Raw genomic sequence first — 18,336 nt, 5'->3', positions numbered from 1 at the left:
AGCAGTTGCCTCTAGGGAGCAGGACTGGGACTGTAAAAGAGATAGGGCAGAGGGTTTTGTTTTTAGGATAAGCTTTTTATTACTACTAAGGTACAGGACTTATAAAATTATGAATCATACCGCTTTGATGACAAATTAATTTTTTTAAATATATTTTATTGATTTTTTATAGAGAGGAAGGGAGAGGGATAGTTAGAAACATCGATGAGAGAGAAACATCTATCAGCTGCCTCCTGCACACCCCCAACTGGGGATGTGTCCGCAACCAAGGTACATGCCCTTGACTGGAATCGAACCTGGGACCCTTCAGTACGCAGGCCGATGCTCTATCCACTGAGCCAAACCGGTTAGGGCGACAAATTAATTTTTATAATAAACCCAGGAATTGGGGTTCAGAAGAACCAGAGAGACCTACATAGGCCAGAGTCCTAAAGAACTAGGGAATTTATCATATCTATCAGGAATGTTAACTTACGAGATCATGCTTATAATTTTCGTTTACAAAGGGCTTTTACTTTCTCTCATTTGGTCATCCTGACAACCTGTGAGTATAGTAGAGCTCAGAGATTAATAACTAGCCTTTTTCCTAGTTTGTAAGTAATGAAGTTGTGACTCATACCAGCTCTTGTGATCCCGAGCCCAGGAATTGAGGCAAAGGGAGAGAGGGGAACAGTATGAGAACCAGTTTCCAGGGATGAGGGTGGGAGGCCACTGTGGCCTAGTTGTAGGAACAAAACAGCAGGCTAGTGATTGAAGCATCAACTGAGGAATCTCATCCAGAAGCCTGACTGGTGCTGAACCACTTGAGGTGGGGCTAAGCACTTCCAGAAGGGAAATGCAAGTCCAGCTAGGAGGTTTAAAAACAGGGCAGCAGCCTGAGTAGGTCACCATGCAGACTTTGCTTCAGAGCACTTAGCCGGAGAACAGAGGGCTGTTTACTGAGTAGGCCATTCTTTCCTAAATAGGCCAGTGTTCCTGAATTGGTTATATGACTTTTTTGGCTGCCCAGCCCAAGGACCTTCTTCCTAGTTTTAATTTCTCACTGTATATAGGTCTTAATAGAAGGCAGAGCTCAACTCCCAATATAAAAATCTAAAAGGTCACATACTTGCTTTTTCAGCCTTCTCTGGATTAAGTACATGACCTAGACTTTTTGAATCTGGAGCTGAAAGTAAGGACTATAGATAATTTTTTCTTGAAGTGGTCAGGCAGATGCTTCTAGTGGAAAAAGAGAAGTCAGTGGCACCCGTGATGGCATTCACTGTCCAAGCACAGTAGGGCCAGGGCAGCACAGATACTTGCTGGGCTGTTTCTGTGGATGTAATCCTCACTCTTCAGCCTTCCTTTGCTCTCTTTTGTTTTCTGAGCCTGGTCTCCAGCTTTCCTAGCAACTTTGGGCTAACAATATCCTTTCAAATAAATTCGTTTTCTGTTTAAGCCAACTAGAGTTGTTTTCTGCAGTTGCAACTTAGAAGCCTGGTTGACAACAGTACCTATATTAAAAGGACTAATGTATAAAATCCCAAAATAGATGACTAGATTGGAAGAGCCTCAAATGAAGGATCATGTGTTTGATTGCTGACTTTTCACAATGACCTTAGCATACATTGAGTAAATAGCTCTGAAAATGTGAGACTATACTATGGATTTATAATTTTTTAAGTAAAAATCCATTCTTTAGAAGAATTATAGGTTTTCTTATAAACTTTAACAACCCATGAGCCTGCTATAAGAATTTGTTTTCTTGCCCTAACCGGTTTGGCTCAGTGGATAGAGCATCGGCCTGCGGACTCAAGGGTCCCAGGTTCGATTCCGGTCAAGGGCATGTACCTTGGTTGCGGGCACATCCCCAGTAGGGAGTGTGTAGGAGGCAGCTGATCGATGTTTCTCTTGCATCGATGTTTCTGACTCTCTATACCTCTCCCTTCCTCTCTGTAAAACATCAATAAAATATTTTTAAAAAAATTTGTTTTCTTGTCATACATACTGTTGACCTCAAAATAAAGTAACCCAGAATTAGCACTACTATGTTCCAGTGCAGGGCATTTTACAGTAGAGTAGTGCACTTTCAACTGCAGATTTTATTTTTTCATCTTAATTGAAAGTATTTTTCAGTTTTTAAGAATTTTATAACTTTAATTCCAAAATGGGCTCTAATGCCTTGCCCATATTTTTAGTCACAATGCATGTGATTACATTCTATTGAATTAAAAATCTAACAGAGAAACAACAAAGTAATGACCTAATTTTTTCCCTAGCAACTTGGTCAGATTCCAAGTGTGTGCCTTGAAACAAATAGCAAAGACTAATTGTCCTCACTCACTAATCCATTCCATCTTCCCATCCTCTCCATTGTCCCCATGTTGACACACTTCCTTCTGTCTTAGTTTGTTGAGCTGGCAGTTCATTTTACTTCTGTCTGTAATTGTTTCCTCTTTAGCAAATTATTCTGACTCTATATATACTCCTCAGAGAATAATGGAGCTAAGTTAGAGACGATTAGCAACAGATCAGAATAATATATGTAAGTTTCAGTTAGTTAAACGTGGAACATAGGTGAAGAATTAATCTGAGGTTCAGGAATGATAGTTCAAATGACTTTCAAGTTATACATCTTGAATAATGAAATTTAGCACTTAATTTTTTTTACTTAAAATTATGACTAGAGTTGTAAAGTATAATATATAATTGCATGTTTTATTTTAGAACTGAAATTATTTTTCATACTAGAGGCCCGGTGCATGAAATTCATGCACTGGGTGGGGAGGGGCGTCCCTCAGCCCAGCCTGCCCCCTCTCACAGTCTGGGAACCCTCAGGGAGGCGACCAGGCTGATCAGGAGAAGGTGCCACCCGCATCACTCCACTGCTGCTGCCATTGCTGGCCTCTGCAGCTGCTAAGGTGTTTTCATCAACACGGACCCAGTCCCTTCACGAAAAAATGACAACTTTCTTTAGGCATTTTCAAGATGTCTCTTTCATAGGATATGACATTTTTTTTTTTTTTTTTTTTAACCTCACCTGAGGATATTTTTCCATTGATTTTTAGAGAGCGTGAAAGAGAGAGGGAAAGACAGAGAGAAACATCAATGTGAGAGGCACACTTCGATTGGTTGCCTCCTGCATGAGCCCTGACCTGGTCCCCGCCCAGGGAGGAGCCTGCAACCTAGGTACATGCCCTTGATCAGAATTGAACCTGGACCCTGTGGTCTGCAGGCCGAGGCTCTATCCACTGAGCCAAACCGGCTGGGGCAGGATATGACATTTCTTAGCCCCTCTAGCAGTGGACCTTCGTTTTTCCCTCTAGGAGTGAGGTGGAAAACCCTAGATCACCTTCTTGGATTCTTATTACCCAAGCAAGTGGCATATTACAAGCTTAGCAAATGAGTGGTCAGAAAAGGTGTTTCCTCTGCAGCTCCCAAACAGAGGCAGGACTGCTGGTGCGCCGCACCCCCCTGTGGGTTTGTGTCTCTGCTTTGGCCCCCAGCAGCCCAGCGCCACAGCTATGGAGCTGCTGAGGGCCAGGCCCCGCTGTGGGTTTGTGTCTCTGCTCTGGCCCCCCTGCGTGTTGTTCTCTCCGGGCATTGGCCGCCCTGTGCGTTGTTCTCTCCGGGCATGGGCCCCCCTGTGCGTTGTTCTCTCCGGGCATGGGCCGCCCTGCGCGTTGTTCTCTCCGGGCATGGGCCGCCCTGCGCGTTGTTCTCTCCGGGCATGGGCCGCCCTGCGCGTTGTTCTCTCCGGGCATGGGCCGCCCTGCGCGTTGTTCTCTCCGGGCATGGGCCGCCCTGCGCGTTGTTCTCTCCGGGCATGGGCCGCCCTGCGCGTTGTTCTCTCCGGGCATGGGCCGCCCTGCGCGTTGTTCTCTCCGGGCATGGGCCGCCCTGCGCGTTGTTCTCTCCGGGCATGGGCCGCCCTGCGCGTTGTTCTCTCCGGGCATGGGCCGCCCTGCGCGTTGTTCTCTCCGGGCATGGGCCGCCCTGCGCGTTGTTCTCTCCGGGCATGGGCCGCCCTGCGCGTTGTTCTCTCCGGGCATGGGCCGCCCTGCGCGTTGTTCTCTCCGGGCATGGGCCGCCCTGCGCGTTGTTCTCTCCGGGCATGGGCCGCCCTGCGCGTTGTTCTCTCCGGGCATGGGCCGCCCTGCGCGTTGTTCTCTCCGGGCATGGGCCGCCCTGCGCGTTGTTCTCTCCGGGCATGGGCCGCCCTGCGCGTTGTTCTCTCCGGGCATGGGCCGCCCTGCGCGTTGTTCTCTCCGGGCATGGGCCGCCCTGCGCGTTGTTCTCTCCGGGCATGGGCCGCCCTGCGCGTTGTTCTCTCCGGGCATGGGCCGCCCTGCGCGTTGTTCTCTCCGGGCATGGGCCGCCCTGCGCGTTGTTCTCTCCGGGCATGGGCCGCCCTGCGCGTTGTTCTCTCCGGGCATGGGCCGCCCTGCGCGTTGTTCTCTCCGGGCATGGGCCGCCCTGCGCGTTGTTCTCTCCGGGCATGGGCCGCCCTGCGCGTTGTTCTCTCCGGGCATGGGCCGCCCTGCGCGTTGTTCTCTCCGGGCATGGGCCGCCCTGCGCGTTGTTCTCTCCGGGCATGGGCCGCCCTGCGCGTTGTTCTCTCCGGGCATGGGCCGCCCTGCGCGTTGTTCTCTCCGGGCATGGGCCGCCCTGCGCGTTGTTCTCTCCGGGCATGGGCCGCCCTGCGCGTTGTTCTCTCCGGGCATGGGCCGCCCTGCGCGTTGTTCTCTCCGGGCATGGGCCGCCCTGCGCGTTGTTCTCTCCGGGCATGGGCCGCCCTGCGCGTTGTTCTCTCCGGGCATGGGCCGCCCTGCGCGTTGTTCTCTCCGGGCATGGGCCGCCCTGCGCGTTGTTCTCTCCGGGCATGGGCCGCCCTGCGCGTTGTTCTCTCCGGGCATGGGCCGCCCTGTGTGTTGTTCTCTCTAGCTCCGGGCCTGGGGCCGGGTGCGGGCCGCCCTGTCTGTTGTTCTCTCAGGCTCCAGGCCTGCGCCTGGCCCCTCCTCCTGAGCTGGTCCTGACCATTACGGTGTCCCAACCTAATTTGCATATCACCTCTTTTTATATATATAGATAGACTACAAACACTCCACCTCTGACCCTCTGCTCACACTGTTCTTTTGTGTTGGAGTATCTTTATCTTTGGTCACTAAATGCCCAAATTCTACCCTAACCTTTAAAACCAAACTCACAACTTCCCTGGTGTTGCCTTAGGCACTCCAAATTAAAGTATTATCCACTCCAAATTAAAGTATTATCTACTTCTGCAAACTTTTGAAACACTTTATTTTAGGTTTTTACCTCTTGTTTTGGAATTACCTATATACCTGTCTCATTTCCTCTCAACTAATGTATTACATACTTCCTAAAGACCAAATCAAAATTTTGGTTGTGTTCGAATCACCCTAAGCACCTAATAGATGCTTTGCTCTTTAATACCTTTGAAAACCAAGTAATTTTTCTTTTTTTTTTTTTTAAAAAAAGGGGGAATGTAATCATGTTTAATCCTAGAAGTTGCAATAAAATGAAAACACTGAACCTAAATCTAAGAGATAAATATGAAGTATTATTTATAAAAGTAAGTTTAGATGTGGCCTCAATGGTGTATAATTCTACCATTAAACTCGATTTTAAATCAATTTAAAATAAAATCATCTCATCAACTCTTTAATGGCCCATTGATATTAAATCGATTATTTAATTAGAAACCTTTTATCAGCAATAAGCAAAACCTTTTCTCTGTGATACAGAAATTCTAAGGATGACATAGTGTAGGGAAATGACGAAATAGAGGAAGAATTGTTCTGTTCTCTTTTGCTTTGTTTTTTCCCTAGCCTAAATTGTGTGTTTATTATAGTCAAGGTCTGAGAAATTGGATTTAATTTGAACATGACAGACATTAATATAATCAGATAAAAGATGAAATACTGTGTAGTACTCAGGTCAATATGGATATGAATACAAAACTAAACAACATAGTACTACTTATTTCTCTCTTCTCTTCTCTCCCCTTCCCCTTCTCCTTCCCCTTCCCCTTTCCCTCCTTCCTTCTGTCTTTCTTTTCTTTCTTTCATTTATTTTAATACTAGAGACCCGGTGCATGAATTCGTGCACATTGAAAGGAAATTAATTAGAAAAAAAAATTTTTTTTTGGCTGGGTACACTGAACTTTATTGATGGTGCACGACAAAGTAGGGCTCCCTATGCCCCTTCCCTTCTTCAGGGGGTCTGGGATGGAAATGGTGGTCAGGAGATTCTCAGTGTGTCAGGGGATTGATCTGGGGCAAGGACTCCCTAGCAGCTGAGGGCCTCTCTTCCTCTTGCTGGGGCTGGTGGTCCAGGGGATTCTTACTCCTTGAGGCCATGTGGACCATAAGGTCCACCACCCTTTTGCTCTAGCCACATTCATTTTCATACCAGGAAACGAGCTTGACAGAGTGGTCATTGAGGGCAGTGCCAGCTCCAGCATCAAAGGTGGAGGAGTGGGTGTCACTGTTAAAGTAACAGGAGACAACCTGGTCCTCAGTATAGCCCAGGATGCCCTTAAGGGGGCCCTCTTATGCCTGCTTCAATACCTTCTTTTTTTTTTTTAATATATTTTATTGATTTCAGAGAGGAAGGGAGAGGGAAAGAGAGAAACATCAATGATGAGAAAGAACCATTGATCGGCTGCCTCCTGCACACCCCCTACTGGGGGTCAAGCCCACAAGCCAGGCATATGCCCTTGGCCGGAATTGAACCTGGGACCTTTCAGTCCACAGGCCGATGCTCTATCCACTGAGCCAAACCAGCTAGGGCAATACCTTCTTGATATCATCGTATATGGCAGCTTTCTCCAGGGCAGATCAGATCCACAGCTAATACACAGAAGGCCATGCCAGTGAGCTTCCTATTCAGCTCAGGGATGATATGTCGTTAGTAACACCAGTAGAAGCAGGGATGATATCCTGGGCAGCCCCTCGGCCCTCATGCTAAAGCTTCCCAGAGGGGCCATCCACAGTCTTCTGGGTGGTGGTGATGGCATGGACTGTGGTCATGAGTCCCTCCATGATACCAAAGTTGTCATGGATGACCTTGGCCAGGGGGGCCAAGCAGTTGGTGCAGGAGGCATTGCTGACAATCTTGAGGGAGTTGTCATACTTGTCATGGTTCACACCCATCACAAACATGGGGGCATCCGCAGAAGGGGCAGAGATGATGACCCTCTTAGCTCCACCCTTCAAGTGAGCCCCAGCCTTCTCCATGGTAGTGAAGATACGGTGGACTCCACAACATACTCAGCACCAGCATCACCCCATTTGATATTGTCAGGATCTTGCTCCTGGAAGATGGAGATGGACTTTCCATTGATGACAAACTTCCCGTTCTCAGCCTTGACTGTGCCTTTGAACTTGCCATGAGTAGAATCAGACTGGAACCTGTAGACCAATGTAATTGAGGTCAATGAAGGGGTCATTGATGGTGACAATATCCACTTTGCCAGAGTTAAAAGCAGCCCTGGTGATCAGGTGCCCAATGCGGCCAAATCCGTTCACTTCAACCTTCACCATTGTGTCTCAGGGTTGTGGCTGCTGGCCCTGCGCAGGAGAAGAGGCTCTCCGACGGACAGGAGGAGCAGAGAGCGCCAGAAGAAATATTTTAATATCGCTATTTGCCCTTTCTTTATAATAGAAGTGTCAACCAAATTCACGATTGACAATGACAGATGGAAACTTTCGGCTTAGGCCCATGGACATCCCCTGAGGGCTCCCGGACTTCGAGAGGGCACAGACCGGGCTGAGGGACACCCCCCTCCTTTAGTATATCTATAATAATCTATAGTAATAAAAGCATAATATTCTAATTAGACTGGATGTCCTTCCGGATGACCTTCTGGATGAAGCTAGGCCTGTGAGGGAAGCCCAGGTCCCGGTTGCCTGCTGACAGCCGGAGGAAAACCTGGGTCCTGGGTACCAGAGGGAAGCTGGTACCAGCAGCTGGGGGAAGGAAGGCCTACTCTTGCATGAATTTTGTGCATCAGGCCTCTAGTAGAAGATAAAGTTGTTTAATTAGACCTGCTTTCTGATTTAGCTAAACTTTCTCCAACCCAGTGAAGCACCCCAACTTCTCTTTCAGGTAATTGTCAGCAACACAGTAAATATCAACACAAAGCAGATTATTATTGTAGATCATGCAGGGAGAACAAAGGGTAAAATATTTAACTGCAGCAGTGTTTGACTATTTTCTGCGCACTGAGAAAACCTGAAGTCATTTTCAAGGTCCACCATTTCTTTCTTTCTCTTTAGTCAGGTCAAGTTTCTAAGCTTTCTAAATCTCCGTTTTCTAGCTAATGAAAAGAAAATAGGATTCCACCGAGTCTCCTATCTACCTACTCTAGGACTTCTGTGAGGATCAAATGAGATAAATAAGGCATGGGAAAATGCTTCACAGACATTTGGTTAAAGTGTGAAATGTTTGCACCTGGCTATCAAGCAAGTCATATTCCTGGGCTGAAGAAACTGCAAGGAGGCTAGTCATTGGTAGGGAGAGGAAGCTGGGCATTGCTACGTGACATCATTACCCGGTGCCCACAGTGACTGTTTCCTGGCTGGGCTGGCTGGACTGTGGGCTGCATTTTGCGCCATGGCATCTCAGCAGCATCAGCTGTGATTTGGTGGTGGTGCGTGTGTCCCACTTGGGGGAAGTCAAGCATTGCTTTATGGGCTCCAGGTCCGCAGTGCTGTTTCTCTGTAAATGGCCAGTGCATATTATAGCAGCTCCTGCATTGAGTGTCTGCCCCCCGGTGATCAGTGCGTGTGATAGCAATTGGTCAGATTGTCAGACACTTAGCATATTAGCTTTTTATATATATAGCTATTTTTATTTATTTCAGAGAGGAATGGAGAGGGAGAGATAGATAGAAACATCAATGATGAGAGAGAATCATTGTTTGGCTGCCTCCTGCACAACCCCTCCCCCCACTGGGGATCGAGCCCACAACCTGAGTATGTGCCCCTGACCTGAATCGAACCCAGGCCCCTTCAGTCCTCAGGCCGATGCTCTATCCACTGAGCCAAACCAGCTAGGGCAGTACTATTTATTTAAAGAATACATTGAGCCCTGGCCAGTGTGTGTCAGTTGGTTAGAGCGTCATCCCATGTTTATCTCATACATCGATGTTTCTCTCCCTCCCTCCTATCTTTCTTCCCCTCTCTATCCTTCCCCTTGTCTGAAATTAGCAAAAACATATCCTGGGGTGAGGAGAGAGAGAGAGAGAGAGAGAGAGAGAGAGAGAGAATATATTGAAGTCTTGTCTCCATGAAGATAGCATATAACATCTCCAGTGCTGCTGTCCAGTGCAACATATTCTGAAATAGAGAAAGGCTTATAAACTCACTAGTGGCCAGGTGCACGAAATTCATGCATGGGAGGGGGTGTCCCTAAGTTTGGCCTGCACCCTCTCCAATCTGGGACCCCTTGGGGAATGGCCGGCAATTGGACATCCCTCTCACAGTCCGGGACCACTGGCTCCTAACTGCTCGCCTGCCTGCCTGATTGCCCCTAACCGCTCCCCTACCGGCCTGATTGCCACCTAACTGCTCCCCTGCCGGCCCAATCACCCCCAACTGCCCTCCCCTGCCAGTCCGATCGGCCACAACTGCCCTCCCCTGCTTCCACGTTAGGTGGTGGAGACACCGTGACCGGTCTCCTCTGCACTGCGAGGAGCCATGGGACCCCCAGGCCTCACCGTGTGGAGTAACCGCCAGGCTCCACCTCCACTGTGCGTGTGGTCATCTTGTGACAGCCATCTTGTAACGATGTCGTGCATGAGGGCCACCTAGGCTTTTATTAGTATAGATGGTATCACACTTCATCTTGAATTATTGAGGTGTCTGTTTTTTGCTACACTTTACATGCACCACCGTTTATACTAGTATATGACTTTCACAATAAAACCGAATAGTTAGTTGTATGGATTGATCAAAGCTTTTGATGTCAGTAGGCCTAAAATAAGACACACAGTTCTTTTAAGATCTTAAAAACTAATTATTTATTTATTTAATTACTTATTTTTGTTATATCAGCTTTTTTATTTTCCGATTTCTAGTTTTGTTCATTTGTTTCTTTTCTTTTTCATTTTAAAATTTATTGGGGTGACATTAGCCTGTAGGAACATATAGGTTACATGTATGAATTACTAATTTACAAAATCTGTATATAGGACCATGTGCCCACCACCCATAGTCAGATCTTCTCATGTCACCTCATATTAGGACGCCTTTCTCCCCCGACCCCCTCCCTCTGGTAATCACCACACTACTGTTTGTGTACATAAGTTTCAGTTTTATAGTCCACATATGAGTCAAATCATATAGTTCTTAGCTTTCTCTGTTTGACTTATTTCACTTTGCATAATGTTCTCAGTGTCCATCCATGTTGTTGTAAATAACGCTATTTCATTGTTTCTTATGGCCATGTAGTACTCCATATTCTTCTTCAACCGTAAATAGAGTTGTACCAGTCTACATTCCCATTGGCAGTGAATGAGGGTTCCCTTTTTTCCACAACCTCTCTAACACTTGCTGTTGCTTGTCTTGTTGATAATGGCCACTCTAACTGGTGTAAGGTGGTATCTCGTAGTTTTAATTTTCATTTCCCTGATTGCCAGTGAGGTTGAACATCTTTTCATATATCTATTGGCTGTTGTATGTCTTCTTGGGAGAGGTGTATTTTCAGGTCTTCTGCCCACTTTTTGATTAGATTATTTGTTTGGTGTTGAGTTTTATGAGCTCTTTATATATTTTGGAAATTAAACCTTTGTTGAAGCTACTGTTTGCAAATATCATCTCCCATCTGGTTGGCTGCCTGTTTGTTTTGTTGTCTGTTTCTTTTGCTGTGCAGAAGCTCTTCAGTTTGATATAATCCCATTCATTTATTTTTGCCTTTACCTCCCTTGCCTTTGGGGTCAAGTCCATAAAATGTTCTCTATTACCCAGGTCCATAAGTTTGGTACCATTATTTTTTTCTATGTGCCAGTTTCATTCATTTGCATGTGGCTTTCCAGTTTTCCCAGCACCATTTATTGAAGAGACTATCTTTACTCCAATGTGCATTTCTGGCTCCTTGTCGAAAATTATCTGTCCATATATGTGTGGTTTTATATCTGGGCTCTATTTTGTTCCATTGATCTGTGAGTCTGTGTCTCTGCCAATACCATGCTGTTTTGAATATCGTAACTCTGTAGTATATTTTGAAGTCAGGTAGCGTGATACCTCCAGCCTTGTTCTTTTTTTATAGGATTGTGTTGGCTATTCTGGGTCTTTTGTGGTTCCATACAAATCTGATGATTTCTCATTCTATTTCTTTAAAAAATAACATTGGGATTGCGTTAAATCTGTATATTGCTTTGGGTAAAATGGCAGTGGCGGGAGTTCTCCCACCTCCGCGGCAACGCTAAGGACCCCTCAAGCGGACATCCCCCAAGGGGTCTCAGACTGCGAGAGGGTGCAGGCTGGGTTGAGGGAACCACCCCTCCCCCCACTCCAGTGCAAGAATGTCATGTACCGGGCTTCACCGGGCCTCTAGTCTTTTTATAAATATTTCCAAAAGAGTAAATCTTCAGTTTGGAGTGTATTTCTAGAACCGCTAAAACAGTGAATATAAGCTGTTCAGAAAATTCCTTGCCTCCAACTATTTTTTTCATACATTTTGGTGAAAATGAATCAGTTTCTATTATAAATTAACATGGACTAATCTTGCTAACTATATCTCCACAAAGTGGATGACTTTGATATACAAAAGATTTTGAGCTCTGTTTTGGTGCTTTCCACTAAAACATTTTTATATACTTCATATTAGCATTGACATGTCTATAAAACTTCATATAAATGCTTTACATATAAGTTGAAGGTGAAATATCCACGCATCTGAAAATAGTGCCAAAAAATGAAAAATGTAATTTGTACACTGAAATGTCTATTTCTAACCATATTCTTCTTCAACCGTAAATAGAGTTACGACCATTTCAAAGTGGATTGGTTTTAAGTTTACATTTCCACTTATTTATACATTCATTGGTGGTTTCTTGTATGTGACCTGACTGGGTCCAAACCACAACCTTGGCATATGGAGATGCTCTAGTCAACTGAGCTACCCTGCCAGGACCTAGTAGAGTTTTTTAAATACATAACTCTTTTAACCAGATGAAATCTATAAATTACATATCTAAAATTACTAATTCTTTTAAAATTTTTCTTACTATATTATTCAGTAGAGTTTTTTGAGCACCTGTGTTTTGCCAGGCACTAGGTTAAGCACTTCACTCACATTATTCACAGTGGTAGTATTATCTCTATTTTACCGATTAATGAAGCTTGAAAATAGTGTCACCTGGGATTACATTCAGAAAGTGTTAGGGCCAAGATTTGAATCTGTTTTCTGACTCCCCCCACCCCCCCATTTGGCAGGAGGGAGAATATGATCTCTGAGAATAAATCATCTATGAGATGCATTGTTTTGAAGGGAGCACATGATCATATTTAAGAGATAACCAGTAGATATTAAAAAGTTTTCTGAAACCATAACATGTCTACCCACAAAAGCTTTGCATTTTTCTTTTATTACAGTAGAATTAAAGATACTAACTTACTGTTTTTTCACTAGTGGGAAAATGGTGTAAGGGTAGTAGACAGGCAGAGGTGTAAGTGGGTATTTTTTGTTTTTAGATAAAGAACTGTGAACCTCTGAGTTTTTCACATGCTGAGTACTAGGATTGTTTTTATTTAACAAATGATCTGTGAGAGGAAAGTGCACAATACATTTAGGTTGTCACTGACTCTTTCCTTTATGATCTTTGACTTGCTCTGCTATCTTGAGCCTGCTCCTTCCTACTATCTTCCATCCCTTGCAAATCCCAGTGCTTACTTTTGAGTTGGAATACACCAGTACAATGGGTACCTCATTAAGGAAACAATTATAGAATTAGCTGCTGTTTATTTACTATTTACCATAAATTAAAACAGTGTACTAATGTTATGTGTATATATATTTTTAACTCCCAAAATAATCTGATGAAGTACCTTTTGAGGATTAGAAAATACTTTTCAGATGAGGAAACAGGCAAGAGTTTTTTTTACACATCATACAGCTAAAGGGAATTGGGATTGGGCCTCTGGTCAGTCTGACTCTAGAGGTGTATTTTGCATCTGTCTTCCAGCGGGGTGCCTGCACATAAGAACTTGTGTTCACTTTCAGGGAGTTTAGGCATCCTGTAGATCACAGTTAGATCCCTGAGTATTACTATAGTAGGAGTTATACTATAGTGGATGCTTATTTACATTGCCTGTGCCAGAGAACTGACATCCCCATGAATACTTTTCCTTTTCATTATGCCTTCACTTACCTCCCAGAACACGTAAGCATAAATATTTAAAATGCTGTGTTAGGCCCTGACTGGTTTGGCTCAGTGGATAGAGCGTTGGCCTGCGGACTGAAGGGTCCCAGGTTCGATTCTGGTCAAGGGCATGTGCCTTGGTTGCAGGCACATCCCCAGTAGGGGATGTGCAGGAGGCAGCTGATCGATGTTTCTCTCTCATCAATGTTTCTAACTCTCTATTACTCTCTGTAAAAAATCAATAAAAACAATAAATATATTAAAAAAATAAAATGCTGTGTTAGGGAACGTTAGTTTATAAAGTAAACATTAAAGAAATATGAATCAGTATTCAATTAAGAATCATAAGGGTTCTTAAACTTAGTCTTTTTGTTAGTTTGTTTGTTTCCTTTCATGGCTTAAGAGAAAACTTCAGTCTTTATCAATGGTTGTCTGTGTACGTTGGCCTTTATTTACTAAAAGTTATTCCCTAGGAATTTCCAGCTTTCCCATCTTTGTCTGCTTTTCCCTTTCCCACATTTTGGCAAGAGCTGTAAGAATAAAGAGTACAAACAATCAGTGTACATTTTCACACACAAGCAGCATGAATCTTGCTGATTGCCACTTTCCCATCAGAAGGTAATAGTCTTCTCAAAGTAGAGAAACTTCTCATTTTCTTTCCAATATTTGCTGGATTTTGTGGTCAGTGATTGATTTTATATTGAGCCCTGAGAGAAGAAACACAGCAACTTCCATAGTCTGATTTTTTTTTGTTTTTGTTTTTTTTATTTGACTTTCTGAACAGGTAGTAAAAAGGTACAAAAAAGTATTCAGCGAAGAGTCTCCTGTCCTCCCAACTTTTTGTCCCCCAGCCACTTAGATTCTCTTCACAGAAGTAACCAGTGTTATCAGTTTCTTTTATATTCATCCATTGGGAGAATGTGTCAGATCATAACGTTTAAAATATATTGAAAGGTATTTGGAATAGATCTGTAATATTAGTAGTGCCTTCTGGCATCTAGCTATTGCAAGGAAATCTTTTAAGACTATTAAAAGGGGAAGAAACTTAAAATATACACTTCCATGTAGATAACTATGTTACACTTTGATTCTACCTCTATATTATACCTCTCTACCCAACAGACTTAACCAAATTGTGAACATTAGCCAAAAGGGTATGAGAAATAAAACCCAGGAAAACTCAGCCTACTTTTTTTTGTAATGAGAATAGATTTAATAGAAATTTTTTCCAGCTTTATTGAGATATAATTAATGTAATAATATATAAGTTTACAGTGTACAATGTAATGATTTGATACATTGTAAAATGTTTACCATAATAGGGTTAGTTAACACATCCTTTAACTCACATAATTAACATTTGGTTGTTATGGTGAGAACATTAAAGCTGAATCTCAAATATGCAATTCAGTATTGTTAACTGTAGTCACCGTGCTATACATTAGATCCCTGAACTTTATTCAACTTGTAACTGAATGTTTGTACTCTTTGAACAATGTTTGCCATTTCCCTTACTCCTCAGCTCCAGTGACTCATCATTCTGCTCTGTTTCTATGAGTTTGATGTTTTTAGATACCACATATAAATGAGATCATGCAGTATTTGTCTTTCTCTATCTGACTTATTTCACTTAAAATAATGCAGTTAGGGTCTATCCACGTCACAAATGGCGGAGTTTTCTTTTTATGGCTGAATAATACTCCATTTTACATATACATGGTGGGACAAAAGTAGGTCTATGGTTGTTCACATGAAAAATAATACAATAATTAATAAATAATAACAAAAATAAACTCTTTGTTTGGCATACTCACAACTGTAAATCTTCTTTTGCCTCACCCTGTGTAACACATTTTCTTTATCCATGCATCTGTTGATGGACACTTGAGTTGTTTCCATATTTTGGCTTCTGTAATTAATGCTGCGATGAAAATGGGAACACAGGTATCTCTTTGAGATCGTGATTTCATCATCTTTGGGTATATGTACCTGGAAGAGGGATTGCTAGATCATATGGCAGTTCTATTTATAATCTGAATAGCCTCCATACTGTTTTTTTGTAGTGACTGTATCAATTTACATTTCCACTAACAGTGCACCAGGGTTCCCTTTTCTCCATATCCTCGCCAGTACTATCTCTTGGCTCTTTGATAATAGCCTAACAGGTGAGATTATATCTCACTGTAGTTTTGATTTACATTTACCTGATGATTAGTAATATGAGCACCTTTATATGTACTAGTTGGCCATTTTTATGTCTTTAGAAAAATGTCTGTTCAAATCCCCTGTCCATGTTTTAATCAGATTGTTTGCTATTGAGATGTATCAATTTCTTATATATTTTGGATATTAACCCCTTATTAGATAATGGTATGCAAATATTTCTCCCATTCTGTAAGTTGCCTTTCATTTTGCTGATTGTTCTTTTTCTGTACAGAGGCATTTTTAGTTTGATATCACACTGGTTAATTTTTTGCTTTCAATGCCACATCCAAAAAGTCATTGTCAAAACTAACATCAAGAAGCCTTTTTCTGAAGTTTTCTTCTAAGAATTTTATAGTTTCAGGTCTTGCATTTAAGTTCTTAATCCATTTTGAATTAATTTTTATTAGTGTTATAGTGATTCAATTTCATTGGAGGGGGTGGATTTAAAATAAGAATAGGGTGGTCAGTAATTGATGGTCGCTTGCATATGGGCTTCAGGAGAAGGACTCAATAATAGTACTCAGGTTTCTGGCTTTGGTGACTGGGGAGATGAGGTATCCTTCTTTATATTGATTGATTTTATTGATTTGAGAAAAATACCCATATGTTGTTCCACTTATTTATGCTTTTATTGGTTGCTGCTTGTATGTGCCCTGACCAGGGATCAAATCTGTAATCTTGGCATACCTGGACGATGCTCTAACCAATGGAATACCCAGCCAGGGCTAGATATCCTTTTTTAAAAAATAGGGATTAAAAACAGAGTACTAGATTTCTCAGATAAAATTAATGATTTTTGAATTTGAGATGTGTACAGAATTTCCATGTGGAACTCTTCAGTAGGAAGTAGAAGGAGTGAGTCTGGGAATTAGGAGAGAGCTCTGGGCTGGAACTGTAGACTTGAAAGGCATAAGGATTTAGTGAGAGTTAAGAGCACGGAGGCAGATAACATCACCCAGGAAAGTGTGCAGTTAAAGGAGCTGTGCATTCACAGCACTTGGCAGTAGGTACTCTAGAATGTTGGAACGAATGAAGGGTACAAGGGTACAGTCTCATTTCAACCTCATAACAACCCAAAGTTAGGAGTTTAATACAAATGAGAACATTTCAGGCTCAGCGAGGTTAAGTGACTTTGGTTCTAAGTGGTCAAAGTGGGATTTCTAGTCCAATCTGTATGGTTTCAAAGCCCCCCCCCCCTTTTTTTTTACCGTGTCTTCTTTGTCAACCTCCAGTTTAAATAATATGTTATCATTAGTTTTCTTTATTTGCCTCTACCAATATCCTGGCTTAGTAGGATTGTGATACATCCTTTTAAATAACTGGTGTGTGTGTGTGTGTGTGTGTGTGTGTGTGTGTGTGTGTGTGTGTGTCTAATTTCCTCTGCTTCATTCCCGAACACATTTATCAGATTGACTTATCATACTCAGTTCTAGTCCAATGCCTACCTTAAAACAACAGACTTGACAGAAGTCCTCCACTGGCTACTGGGAGAGGTCTGTCCTCCTCAGCATGGTATTCAGGCTCACCATAAAACCACAAGAACTATTCAGAACTTTTCCGTATTTCCCAGTTCTCATCAGCACATATTCATGTCTTTGGGTGGTGTTTACATGCAGATTTTATTGTTGTGGTCTCGATGTTCTTTATAAGGATTTTATTTTAATGTTTAAATTAAATTTTAATCTTTAGATTTAATTACTCTTATGTTTACTGTTACATTTTTCTAAAAATGACTTTATCGTTGTGGCAAAAGCAGCCTAAATGTCATCTGACCTTAGTTCCATATCTAGTATAGGGGTTTTTTGTCTTCTATTTCTAATGTGATGAGTTAGCTTTTGCTCCTACATTTTTCAAGAAGGATCCTTTTTATGAGGGGAGGAGAGAACAATTCTAATTCTTAGAAACTTGAAATTAGAAATATTTCTTAATATTGAGTCAAAATCCTTCTTTTAACATCTATTTGATTCCCAGGACCTGCCATAGGAACAACAGAGAAGTCAGTCCTTTCTCCTTTGCCTCACGAAGATCCATCCACTTAACTGCCAACGCGTCCAAAACAGAAACCATCCCCACATGCCACGATATTTTGAATTTAGCGTCTATAGACGTTTATGGCATACAAAGGGTTAAAGATAGCTTAGTCTCTCTTTAGAGACATAAGTGAAATAATATTGTTTGCTTGGGCCTTTTCTCCTATGACAAGTCTTAAACTTTCTCCTCTGAGGATTCTGGAGTTTTGTCAGTGCTCCATCTTAAAACACAGGGCCCAGAGCAGAACATAGCACCCCGCAGGGGAGCAGTGCAATGTTATTCCTTTGATTAGGACTTTATGCATGTTTTTTTTTAAAACAATAGTTTATTGATTTTTAGAGAGGAAGGAAGAGGGAGAAAGAGAGAAAAACATCAGTGTGAGAGCAGAGCATCGGTTGGCTGTCTCCTGCACGCAGGGGATCAAGTCCGCAACCAGGACATGTGCTCTTGACCAGGAATCAAACCCGCAACCTCCTGGTGCACGGGATGACGCCCAACCAGCTGAACCACAGCAGCCTGGGCTATGCTTATATCTTAAAAGTCTGATATTGCTTCAGCTTTATAGCAACCATGTTACATTTTGCATTCATTCACTTAAAATACCCAGATATTATTTTTACATAGGTGGTAGTTAAGCTAACTCTCCCTTGTCATCTGTGCAGTTGATTTTCTTTGATCTAATTATAGAACTTACTATTTTTCCTAGTTATATTTCATCTTCATTTTGACCCATC

The 18,336-nt window shown here is 42.7% G+C and overlaps 1 protein-coding gene and 1 pseudogene across 7 annotated transcripts in view; one reads left to right on the top strand and one right to left on the bottom strand.

Annotated features, from left to right (window-relative positions):
- Positions 1–18,336, top strand: part of BTBD7 (BTB (POZ) domain containing 7) — a 73,730-nt gene that overhangs the window by 28,688 nt on the left and 26,706 nt on the right. The window contains exons 1-2 of one of the 7 annotated variants that reach the window (XM_014549060.1): positions 17,066–17,130; positions 17,543–17,703. The exons of the other annotated variants lie outside the window; for them this stretch is intronic. Of the exons in view, the coding sequence (XP_014404546.1) occupies positions 17,081–17,130; positions 17,543–17,703 (211 nt within the window). The 5' untranslated portion in view covers positions 17,066–17,080. Of the gene's footprint in view, positions 1–17,065; positions 17,131–17,542; positions 17,704–18,336 lie in introns of those variants that run through there. 7 annotated transcript variants of the gene reach the window in all.
- LOC102246170 lies at positions 6,138–7,559 on the bottom strand (annotated as a pseudogene).

Source organism: Myotis brandtii, unplaced genomic scaffold, assembly GCF_000412655.1.
Source record: "Myotis brandtii unplaced genomic scaffold, ASM41265v1 scaffold535, whole genome shotgun sequence".
NCBI lineage: Eukaryota > Metazoa > Chordata > Mammalia > Chiroptera > Vespertilionidae > Myotis > Myotis brandtii.
This window is presented reverse-complemented; position numbering and strand designations above follow the sequence as displayed.